The 13,509-nt window shown below is 40.4% G+C and overlaps 1 protein-coding gene across 1 annotated transcript in view; it reads left to right on the forward strand.

Annotated features, from left to right (window-relative positions):
- The window catches only part of LOC146806288 (olfactory receptor 56A4-like), a 64,039-nt gene extending 50,829 nt beyond the window's left edge, over positions 1-13,210 (forward strand). Inside the window, exon 8 of the mRNA XM_085623934.1 lies at positions 12,234-13,210. Coding sequence (XP_085480060.1) covers positions 12,234-13,210 — 977 coding nt within the window. The remainder of the gene's footprint in view (positions 1-12,233) is intronic.
- Positions 13,211-13,509: the final 299 nt, after the last annotated feature.

A 13,509-nucleotide genomic window follows, 5' to 3' on the forward strand; every position in this document is an offset into this window, starting at 1 on the left:
CCGGTAGTGGATGTGTGTTTTATTAACCGTGAGGGGGGTTTCTTGCATAGTTTTGGTCGAATTTTTGTCGAATCCCCTTTGAATGGCTTGGTGTGCATGTGTATTAAATGTGCCCGTCAATAGCTACCCATGTTTGTATCAATAAACGACAAGGGTGTCTACCGGGATTAGGCACGGTAGGGCATCAGACATGTCAGAGCTTCACTGGTGGTGTAAATACATTCAACGTGGATTCATTGTATGCATAGTCGCCTTTTAATGAATATCACGCAAATCGTCATGGTGATAGGTACGTACGGTTTGTCCAGCATGTCCTAGGTGTGTCTATTAATATAATTTTTTTTTAAATAATAAAAAACAGTGGCCGGCCCTGGGGATTGGGGTCAAAAAAATATAATTAGGAGACAGGCCCTGGGGGATGGGGTCATCAGGGCCAATAAATTAGAATAAGAAGGGGAACCACACAGCCCCCCTTCTTAAAAAATTAAAATAAATAAAAGACTGGCATCGTGCCGGAGGCCATGCCCCCTCCTTGCAGCACTCTGCAAACGCGCCCCCTGGCGAATTGTAAGTTGGGGAATTAATTCCTCTTCAATACTGAGGGTCCCTGAGGGCCAACTAGCCCAACAGGCATCTCCAGTATGCGCCAGGGAGCTGCGCTGCAGACAGGTGTTCTGAGGCCAAGCCCCTTTTTACACCTCTCTGCAACGCAGCTCTGTGGCGCTTACTGGAGGTACCTAGTGGTCTAGTTTGACCCTAGGGACCCTCAGGATTTAAATTAACTTAATCTCCCAACTAAAAACGGACACAGAGCGTGTTTACACAGTGGTGAAGGGAGGGAACGGGGCCTGAGTTAACGTGTGCAAAAGCGCCCTGTGACCTGTTTTAAGAGGTAGTTTTAATCCCCCTGCCCTATTATATACTAGGGGCTTACAGAGGAGGTCATGCTAATCACAGGGGGACCCCAACGCATAATGTTCCCTAGTGTATGTAGGTGTTTTCATTGTATTCTAAGTGTCTTTTAACATAGCACTGGCTCTAGGACTGGTTAGTCAGACTCAGTTACCACCAGTATCCGTCTGAAAAAGTTGAGGGTACAGGATGATTTTGCAACAAGGCTTCTTTCTGCTCTTCTTTTTGTTCTTTCTGCACGTTATCCTTCTTCCTGCACTTTTCTTCGTCTTTGAGGACTTCTGTTGCTTCTTTCTGCACTTCTTTTTTTTCTTTCTGTGCATTTTTTCTTCTTTCTTCACATGTCCTATCTCTGTAGGCATAGTTAGAAATTAGCATTTAAAAAACCTTTGAAATTCACAGAAAAAACCATAGGTTTCAGGCACGTTCTAGTTAGGAATTAGCATTTGAAAAACCTCAGGAATTCACTGAAAAAACCATAGGTTTCAGGGGTGTTATAGTTAGCTGGACTTTTCACTTGTACAAAACCATTGAAATTCCCCCGTTATAGTTTGTTCAGCTAACTATAACTCGCGTGCCCGCAATGCACTGCTGATGACGTCACATATTACATCACTCATGACATGGTCAGTGACATCACTCATGACATCACTCATGACATCTGAAATTACATCACTGATGACATCACTGATTACATCATCCTTGTGATAGAGTGGCAGACCTCCTCTCACCCTAATATAACCTTTGATACACACATTCAAAAATAGAGACTAAAATTTTGAAAACAATGGACATACCAATATAGGTTACAACAACCTCTTCAGTAATTCTAAGATCCACATACACATCCACTCATTCACCAACAGTCCTATACATGTACTCACTCATCATATGTACTCATACACCTATACATCCTGTTACACAATGCCACTCATCCATAGAGTTACTCACACACATAGTCACTCATGCTAATAAAGAATCAAACATACATTTACGTGCATATACAGTTATACACACACCACAACACTTACTTCTACGGAAACTTACACATACTTAGTCTTTTAAACAATCACTTATAGAAACACATACTTATTCATACAGGAACTCTTTCAATCTCTCACTCTCACATATACTCACTTATATACACCAATAGTCACATATACTAGTTTAAAACATATGTAGTTACTCATAAAGACACTATTGAGACAGTCATTCACTCACTAACACACCCATACACACACTCATCCACCCATACAGTCCTGCACACATGCTGTCTTCAACACATACAAACAGTGAGTCACTCATTCATGCGCCTATGCACTACGTAATACCCCCCACCGAACCATGCAGACACTCAGACTGATACTCAAAAAACCAACTAATATCCTATATAGACACCCATGTAGCTACTCACCAACCCATGCAGCCACTTATACACAAAGTGAGAGACTGATACAGATATTTACATATTTAAACATTACTCACTAAGCCATGTATTCACTATGATACACTTAATCAGTCAGTTACACAATCAATTTTTCAAAAACAAATCATCCATTTAGACACTTATATACCCATTTATTCTTCCATCGACCTTGAGATATACATATATAAAACATATTTAATTTTCAGAAAAACAAACATTCACTGGATGATGTCATCAGTGATCTCATCAGTGATGTCATTTGAGATGTCATCAGTGATGTCATGAGTGATGTCACTGACCATGTCATGAGTGATGTAATATGTGACGTCATCAGCAGTGCATTGCGGGCGCGCGAGTTATAGTTAGCTGAACTAACTATAACAGGGGAATTTCAATGGTTTTGTACAAGTGAAAAGTCCAGCTAACTATAACACCCCTGAAACCTATGGTTTTTTCAGTGAATATATATATATATATATTTATATATTTATATATATTGTTTTTTGTTTTGAGGGGAAACTAATATTTGTTAATTTATTTAAACACTAGTACATAATAGTTTATATTAAGCCCCTACCTCAATAATTTGTAAGAAAGGCGTTGCAGGACCTGTTGTTGTAATCCGTGGGGCTGGATATACTCCAACTCTGGTCTGGTGTACATGTTTTGGGTCTTTTTTGGCTATAGGAGCAATAGAAGGTCAGTTTATGAATATTAATGGGCTTAGTTTTTATGGAAGGATGTATGTTCCTTTACTAAGCCCCTTCCTATCCTTCTTAATCCATACGTACTTCCCCATAAACCCGCCTCATTTAGTTGTACAATGCACCCATATTCCTGCCAGTCCCCAGTCTTTCTGACATTTGTTATTAAAACATATACCTATGCCTGCAGAGGGCTCCACAGTCGGAGCCAAGATCGAAGCAGCAGAGGCGTAGACCGCCCTCAGTAGTTTAGTGAACATAAATGTGTGGTAAATTTGTAGTAATTTTATTCTACTAATAAACCTACTACAAAATGTAGTTCATGAATATGCCTCTACATAATTAACCTTGTGTAAAGCAGTGTAGCAAATTAGATAGCTGTACTGCATTTCATGAAAATGTATTTCACCTAGGCCTAAGTCTCCAATTGATGCGTTAATTGCTATATGCCGGAACTGTGGAAATGTGGCACAGTGACTTATATTCTTGGTAGACATTCATGAACAAGTGCAACATTCTTATTAGATCAGCATCTATTTCATACATACAACTAGGTCTTTGTTGTATTAGTCAGCATTTTTTGTAATTGCTGTACTGGAGTAATTAGGTCATGTGCCACAATGAAAGTCATTGTGTTGTAATCATGGTAGTCCTGGAAACAGAAAATGTACTTGCTTGATCTTAGATATCTGATTTTTTTGGGATTAGGAAAGTTTATAAATTGGGTGTCTAGTTGGCTGAGGTATGCACCCTGTCCAAGTAGGGACCACAATCCTAGTCAGGGTAAGTCAGATGCACACCTTGAAGTATCCTATGCTCACTCTCTGGTAGCTTGGCACAGAGCAGTGAGGCTTAAATTAGGAAGCAATGTGTAAAGTATTTGTGCAACCCTTAAAACAATAAAGCAGTGAAAACAACACAAACATAATTAATCCACATCAGCTTAGCAACATAAATATTAATTTAATAAATAAAACAAAATTACAACCACAGAAATCCCATAAGTATAACCGGAGTAATGAATTTGTAAAGATTAAACTTAAATGTAGTGCTCAAAAGCAAAAAGCGCCAATGGGGCTATCTGGTCACTCTTAACTGCGACAAATCAAAAAAATCAGGCCAAATGCGGTGGAACATGGTCGTATACAGGGACCAACCTTGTCCCTCTGAAAACGTTCCTTGGTTGGAGGATGCATCAACATCGAGGGCGAGATTCAGGGAGAAGGGAGGTGATGCGTCTGTTCCAACCCTTAGGATTCGTGGGCATTACATTTTCATCTAGCCGTGCCCATGGAGATGTGTTGCTGTCCAGCAGCACTTGATGTAGGCAATGCATCATCAGCAAGCCACGCAGTTGGTGATGGGATGTCCATGCAGCAGGCAATGCATTGGCGCCAAAGGAGATGCTTCAGTTCTGACCGGCGTTATGATAGTGATGCATGGATTTTGAAGGTACAGCATAGATAAAACCACTTCTAAGGGCCCAGGACTAAATTGGCACCACTTGGCAGGGCAAGAATTAGAGTTTGGAAGAGTCCAGGTGCTGTTACAGGGTAGCTGGAAATCTTTGATGTCTCTAAGACTTCAGAACCAGAGGCAAGCATAGAAGCCCTTTAAGTCACTCTGGGTTCAAGTGATGTAGGTACAGTCCTGCTCACCCAGAAAGAGAGGGAAGCAGGCAGCAGGCATGTCAGCACAACAGTCCTCCAGCTGCACAGCAATCCTTCTTCCTGGCAGAAAATCGACAGGTCCAGAAGTGTGCTGAGTTGGTATACCCAGTGGTGTCTTTGAAGTGGGGTACACTTCAAAGAGGACTTTGAAGTGCTCAGAGATCCTCTCTTCCTGCCTTGGCTCCAAACTCACTACAGGGGTTTACCAGTGTTTTGTGTGTGATATGGATTATAAATGGCCCATCACCTAAACTTCCTATGTGTTGGCTGTATGGAGGGAATGCACAAAGCCCAGCTGTCACCGACCCCAGGCGTGTTTTGGAGACAGACCCACAGAACTTAAGAGCAGAAAAAAATCCTAATTTCTAGGAGAACAGGAAGCAGGCACACAGATCTTAGGAGAAGAAAAATGTCTAATTTCTAAAAGTAGCATTTTTGAAGTTGTAATTATAAATCCCACTTTACACTAAAGAGTGTTAATTATTAAAAGGTCATAGGTGCCAAATCATGATAGATCTACTCCTTTTCAATCAGAAATTATGCGTATTAAATGTAATAAGGAATTCCCAATGTTAACCTATTATAGGTATAGGCCTCAAAGTAGTAGAACACTAATATGGGAGTGTTTTACTACCAAGAAAACTAAAAAACATATATCCTGCCTTTAACTCCTTACACAGCACCCTGCCCTATGGGCTACCTAGGGCCTACCTTAGGGGTGACTTATGTGAAAGAAAAGGAAAAATTAATGCTTGGCAAGGGGTTTTAAATACCAGTTCGACATGGCAGTCAGACTGCAAACATATGCTCAGTGGTGGCAGGCCTGAGACATGGTGGGTGTCACAACCAGTGCTGCAGGCCCACTAGAAGCATCTAATTCACAGGCCCTTGGCACATATAGTGCATTTTACTAGGGAAGTACATTAAATACAACAATTGTGGATAAACCAATGTTACCATGTTTAGGGGAGTGAGCACATGCACTTTAGCAAAGGTTACCAGTCATAAGACCAGCAAAAACAGATCAGCAAAATGTGAGGCAACATGTTAGGGGGAAGACCACCCCAGGGCTGAAATGTCTAACATCCACCATTATGTATGTACAAAAAGGTATTGGGGAAATCTCCCCTTACCTGGAGGGTTGAGAGGTTTCTCAGTCGGAGTATGCCCCCCCAAGACAGAATTTCAACCATAAAAAATACCCCAATAGACCAGCAAGTGGTCAGTAAAACAGATTATCTAACTGTGAAAAAAAGGGGAACTCTCTAGTCATGTAAGGTTGCACCTAAGTCAACCTGAGCGGGAGGAAGGAAAACGCTCTTTGTTTGATTACCCTCACACACCCTAGTGGTGTCATGCTTCATTATCGGGTCACTTCGACGCCTACAAGTCAGGGTGGGCTCAACCAGAGTGTTGGGAGCTCTTTTGATAAATGAAGACTAGGGGGATTAAAGATTAAAAAACCTCAGGTAGACCCCCGGTATCCCTTTTATTCTTGGGGCTGTCTGGGTTGTTAAAAAATCTCAAAAAGGGTCCGTAGGAGTGTTATGGTCCTAAGATCCTAGTGCCAACATGTTTTAGTCCTGGGTTGGCCGTGTAGGTCCTGGACTTTCTTCAGGGCAAAGAATACCCCCCTGGGTGAGACAGAGATGGGAGTCCCTATCCTGTCAATGAAGCGAGGGCAGAGTAGCTGCTCCTTGTGTGCATGTAACAGATATCTTATCCATTATGTGTGATCCTCCATCTGTGAACATAAGAAAGGACAAAGACAGACAACCCACAAAATTAAAAATAGCATTTATACAGTATTACTGTTGTCTTTTTACAATATAGGTGCGTGGTAGAGACCAGACATATAAGATGCCATAATTATGTGCACGTCCATGTCACCAGTCTCATCCCCTTGTGTGCCACTCATCTCTTTTTCTGTAACACACATGTTCTATTCTGACTAATATTGAATATGACCCAGAAGAAAACATCTTGGTATGTCTAAACGTGGGGACACTGTATACCAGTATACCACAGACTGAGAGTATTAAGGTAATAGAAAATCTCCTCAAACAAGAAGAATGGCAATGGACTGCACCAATAGACTGGATTGTCGCTTTGATACGCTTTGCACTCACTGAAAACTTTTTTAAGTTTGAAAACCAGCTGTACCTCCAAGTACATGGTACTTCAAAGGGCAGTACATTTGCTGCTAGCATTGCCTGCCTGTATATGAGCCACTTCGAGGACCAATATTTTTGGACAACAAACCCATGCACAAGTAACATTCGCAAATGGTACAGATACATCGATGATGTGTTTTTAATTTGGAAAGGCGATAATCACAGGCTCAATCAATTCACAGACTGGATCAACAGGTTGAACCCACATCTACGCTTTACCATGAACATGAACAGAGAGAAGATCTGTTTTTTACACATCAATTTAACAGATAGTGATGGCACTCTGGTCAGCTCCCTGTACACTAAACCCACTGACAGAAACAGCTTATTAAGGTTTGACAGCGCACACCCACGTGCCCTCAAGAAGAACCTTCCGTTAGGCCAATTTTTACGAATACGGAAAAATTGTTCTGATCTCCAAGATTACAAGAAAGAGGCTTGGGTACTCACAGGTATCTGAAACAAAAAAAGTACCCTGTAAAGATCATTGAAAAAGCAAGAAAGAGAGCACCCAATACCCCAAGAGATGCCCTACTTGAAACCCATGAGAAGACACAACCGGAACAAATAGTCTGTGTCACTACATACAACTATTCTTCTAATGATGTAAAGAAAATAATTTACAAGAAATGGCCGATATTCACATCAAAAAAACTCGCCTATGAGAAACCCTAGTTCTCATTTAGAAGAAATAAAAGCCTGAAAGATACATTGGTACACACTGACACATATAAATCTAGAGATAACAACCAATTGACATTGTGGAACACTCCCTCAGTCACAGGACATTATCCTTGTGGAGCATGTGTTGTCTGCCAATTCACTGAACATACTAAAAGTCTTGACTTAGACCTACATTCCCCAAGGGAACAAAGGTCCCACACAAATTGTAATTCGGATTCAGTGATCTACCTTATAAAATGCCCATGTGACTTGTTCTATGTGGGCATGACAAGCCAAAAGGTTAACATTCGTATCAGCGAACATAGGAGCACGATCAGACGTGCTGTAACAGCAACTAAACTCACAGCACACTATAGAGAGAGACAACATAAGGACACAGACATAAAATGGACAGTGATAGAAAAAGTGAAAGGCATTGGCAACCTGCAGAAAAAACTCTTGGATTGAGAGCAACGCTGGGTGTACCGTCTAAGAACTTATGAGGATTGCTTGAATGACTCCATTCCTTGGAGTCAACTAAGCAAATGAAAGAAACATGATATCCTTTGACTGCTATATTTACGAAATAGCCACCATTAGACCCAGGCTCATAAGAGTAATATCACCAAAAAGAAGACTACATCTCTCTTTTTTGTAACCAAGAGTGCTTCCACAAAATCGAGACAAGTAAAGTAGCGGGGTCGGACTGGCCCACTTAGACTAACTATCTCAATAACTGTTATAGATTTGTACACACTCCAATTTTATTGAGACACCTACTTTGCTCAAGGAACTACAGATCCCATGAATCTAATTCCAATCAGATCTCCTGGTTTAAATTCTAAAAAACTCTATTATGCCTGGTATATATATATTTTCATATGCTATATAATGAGGTCTAAGTCGCGCAACAAGAAGATCGAACATGAATGAGACAGCGGTATAGAAATGAACACTATCACTATAGCGGCATACAGAACTACAAGGTCCTGCTAAAAAAAACAATACCCAAGAATGTTACTAACGCATCGCGGTGCTCAAGCGATGACGCCGCAATGTAATTTCCCGCTGCAGAGTGTGGGCGTTCTGTTATCAATCCGTAACTCTTTCCGCGCTACCTTTCAATATTTAAACACCAATCCCCGGGGGCTCTATGCAGAAGCAGAGGACCAGTACCAATTAGGTATGAGAAGCGGGGGGAAAACTTAAAAAGAAGTAAGTACTATGCGATGCGCACAGGCACACCATGTGTCTACTTAACTTGGCAAGAAAAAGGATCGACTTCTTTCATATCCCCATTACTAAGGGTTCTACTTGATCTCCTTTCTTGCACCTTTCAAAAACTTTCTTAACAACGATAATTACCAAAGGACCACCCACAGTATTCTACCAGTCCTGTGCAAATCGATTTACCTCTCCAAGAAGAGTAAAAACTGAATGAATGATTTCGAATACATTTAGTCGATGTGTGAGTGTTGAGGAACGCATTGAGTTGTTTGCACTTTTAATGTACACTCTTGGAGGGACAGATGCGGTTAGCAGTTTGTAGAGACTGCAACACGGTGTTGGCACACTGGAATGTACACATCCTAACACGCAGATAGTGTTAGCATGCAATTAAAGTCACCACCACACTATAACCTGGCACATAGAATATGTGTGTTACAGAAAAAGAGATGAGTGGCTCACAAGGGGATGATTCTGGTGACATGGACGTGCACATAATTATGGCATCTTATATGTCTGGTCTCTACCACGCACCTATATGGTAAAAAGCACAACAGTAATACTGTATAAATGCTATTTTTAATTTTGTGTGTTGTCTGTCTTTGTCCTTTCTTATGTTCACAGATGGAGGATCACACATAACAGATAAGTTATCTGTTACATGCACACGAGGAGCAGCTACTCTGCCCTCGCTTCATTGACAGGATAGGGACTCTCATCTCTGTCTCACCCAGGGGGGTATTCTTTGCCCTGAAGAAAGTCCAGGACCTACATGGCCAACCCAGGACTGAAACATGTTGGCACTAGGGTCTTAGGACCATAACACTCCTACAGACACATTTTAAGATTTTTTAACAACCCAGACAGACCCAAAAATAAAAGGGATACCGGGGGTCTACCTGAGGTTTTTTAATCTTTAATCCCCCTAGTTTTCATTTATCAAAAGAGCTCCCAACACTGTTGTTGAGCCCACCCTGACTTGTAGGCGTCGGGGTGACACGATGATGAAGCATGACACCACTAGGGTGTGTGAGGGGAATAAAACAAAGAGTGTTTTCCTTCCGCCCTCTCAGGTTGAGTTAGGTGCAACCTTACACTAGAGAGTTCCCCTTTTTTTCACAGTTAGATAATCTGTTTTACTGACCACTTGCTGGTCTATTGGGGTATTTTTTGTGGTTGAAGTAACATCCAGCATTGCCAATTTGCCAGGGATATTGATTTCCAGATGACAGATTTTGGTTAAGTCACACCTTTGGCATGTGGAAATTCAAATTCAAGAAAGTCTGTGAGAAACTCCCTGTAAAAAGCCTAATGCAATATTCTTAAAAAATTATGTTGTAGTATCTACCAATATCTAGAAAGATTTGAAATCTTTGTAAGTGTCATTCTGCCAAAACATATAAATATTGTGAACCACACTCCAAACACGGACTCTTCTCAAAGCAAGTCGGCCCTCAGAATGAGTGGCTAGGTGTTAGGGGCAATATATATCATATTTAATGTCATTGTCTCTGTGTATGGTATTTATTGTGCAAAATAAACAGCATATTTTACATGTTTTACACAAAAATGAGGAATAATGTGTTGTTTTTGCTGCTCACCGTGCTAACATGCCCATGTGCCTTTCATTACCAACCATTTTTCTGTCCACAAATATCAGCACTGATTCTTTTCACTTCCAGTATTTCGTGAGTGGAGTAAAATATGCCAAACACATACTTTTGATATCTGTTATAATAGGAGTTACTTCAGATATCAAAATTCAATGGTTTATGAGTAATGAAGGCAATAATGTCTTTCCTCATCTTTGTCCATACTGACCTGGGTGCACTGATCTAACTAATGCTTCCCATAGACTGGGAATAGGAAGGCAAAATAATGGTTTTACACAGAAGCAGACATTCAGAATCCTAGATTTGGTATTGATGTCATTACTTCAACTAGTGCTTACTTTCATGCCTCACTCTAAGGGACAATTGCACCATGTATTGTATTTAGTTCACAGTGATTGTTTATCATCTACCTTTGATCATGTTCTATGTTAGGTAAGGTGTTTCACACAAACCTGAAAAGCGATTTTTGAATACACTACTTCTATAACAAATGTAGCATTGTTATAAACTGTGTGTGTAATTGTTGAAAACCTGTGAAATTTGAAATATTTCACCCACTGATAGTTTTTTAGACATTACATTTATTCTCATCAATATGGGTAAACAGCACACATGCCCACTGTATGAGATTGACATTAACTGAAGGGGTGATACTGGGGCTGAAAATTCCAAGACCTGCTTTACCAAAGCCTTGGTAAATCTGGACCATAGAGTCAAATCCATAAATCAATTTCTGTCCTTAGGATAACAATAAGTGCAGGTGAAAATTATTGTGAGTTCACCTTCACTTTTGGATACCTGGGGGCATATGTATCAACACCTCCATTTGCGATTCTCAAATAGCGATTTTTTGAGAATCGCTATTTGAGAATTGCAAAACGGGATGTATCTAAAAATTCACACAAATTTTGCGATTTCTTAAAATTCCTTAATTGCGATTAGCAAATTGCGAAATCACAATTAAGGAATACCTTCCCATTTATTCCTATGGGCCAGGAGGCCCATAGCAATGAATGGGAAGTCTTTCTCAATTCGCTTTTTGCTAATCGCAAATTGAGAAGATTTTCAAAGGTGCAAGGGTGTCATGATGACACCCTGATGCACCCCTGAAATCAGCATGTGTGCGCATATGGCGCACATACATGCCCTAAGGGCATGTATGTGCGCCACATGGCACTTTGAAAAATGCCAAAAAGTGCATTTTTCAAAGAAATCGCAAATTACTACCAACTTGAAGTTGGTGGTAATTTGTGATTTCTTAAGGAGAAATCGCACAACTTGAGTGCGTGTTACATAGCATTTAAGGAATCGCAATTTGCGATTTCTTAAATGCTTACACAAACTTAAGAAATCGCAAAATTAGCGATTCCTTAAGAATGCGCTGCTGAAATGCCTCATACATCTCATTTTGCGATTTTGTATTCGCAAACGCTGTTTTTTTGCGATTCGCAGCGTTTGCGACTACAAAATCATTTGATACATATGGCCCCTGGAGACCAGGGGAAAGAGGACTTTACTGTTACAAGTTGGCTTTGCTGACTCTGAAATGTTGCCTTGATTGTGATATTTCATGGGCGCAAATTTAGTTACAGGGGCAGGATTCAGAATGTTCCTTGGTTTGTCCAGCAGCAGATTTTGGAACCAAAACTAGTGCACCATTTTGTATTCAGCACATATTTGAGAGCGATTTGTCACCATCAAATGCATATGCATTTAGTCCTGTCAAAGGCAGAACTGAACAATTGCAATGGTGTGACCATGGATACACCATCACACACTAAACTGTGGTTACATTTAAATATTACGTGTTATGCATGACTTTTTGCCTTGTCTTTGTTTTTCAGCATTTAAAATGATGCTGGTTACCATGAAGTTGCTGAGTATCAACTCGACGACCAAGCAGGTTGCAGAATTCATCCTCTACGGTTTTCCAGGTTTCGAGCATTGGCAGCATTGGTTCTCCATTCCTTTGGCCCTTCTCTTACTTTTAGCAGTAATAGGCAATGTTACTCTGATAATAACAATATACAAGGAGAAAAGTCTTCATGATGCAATGTGCTACTTCCTCTGCAAGCTGTCTGTAGTGGACCTTATTTTTAGCATGGTCACCGCCCCTAAAATTATAGCAATCATTTTGTTTGATGCATGCTCAATTAGCTGGACAGCTTGCTTCACTCAAATGTTCTTTATCCACCTTTTCTTCCTGTTTGAGTCAGGTATTCTTGTTGCCATGGCTTTCGACCGCTACATTGCAATCTATAGTCCTCTAAGGTACAGTTCAATTCTCAATAACAAGCTAGTGGTTACATTTATGGTGGGAATCACTCTGAGGTCCATCTCCTTTGCTGGGCCAGTGCCTTTGCTTGCTGCCCGGTTAAATTATTGCTCTGACTATATTATTAAATACCCCTATTGTAACAATCTGGCTGTAACAAAACTAGCCTGTGATGACATAAGCTTGAATAGCATGTACCAAATGACCATGGCAAATTCACTGCTAGGGACAGACCTGATGTTGATCTTCTTGTCTTACTGCCTGATTCTCCGTGCAGTGTTGAAGCTCAATGCTCCAGGAGCCATTGTCAAGGCTTTGGGAACTTGTAGCTCCCACCTAATAGTTGTTTTCATTTTATATGCAATTATAGTTGTGTTAGCTATTACACATGGCTCAAAAGATGAAATGATGAACTACCAGGCAGTTGTGCTCAGTGTATTCCTTTTCAATGTGCCACCTGCCTTGAATCCCATTGTGTATGGCGTTAGAAACAAAAATATCAACAGTGGCATCAGGAAGCAATTCAGCAGTGTATGTGGTGCATAAATAACAAGGTATGTCAAAATGTCATCAATAGAAATATAAATCTACAAAAAACATTTGATCTAGAATATCATCTACCAATATATGATGAAAGTAGGCATATAAGAGACAAGCATAGATATACTCAACATCATACCTTGGAAATACATATAGCATTTAGGTATGCACATATGGAGGTAAACAGTCAATCTAAATACAGTAGTGCCACTGGAGTACAACCTCATAGACTAAAAAATGCCTTTATGATTTGGCTATTTTGTAAATTATCTCCTTAGTGAATAGCACTTTTGAGTACTATTTTG

Source organism: Triturus cristatus, chromosome 8, assembly GCF_964204655.1.
Source record: "Triturus cristatus chromosome 8, aTriCri1.1, whole genome shotgun sequence".
In the NCBI taxonomy this organism is placed as follows: Eukaryota; Metazoa; Chordata; class Amphibia; order Caudata; family Salamandridae; genus Triturus; species Triturus cristatus.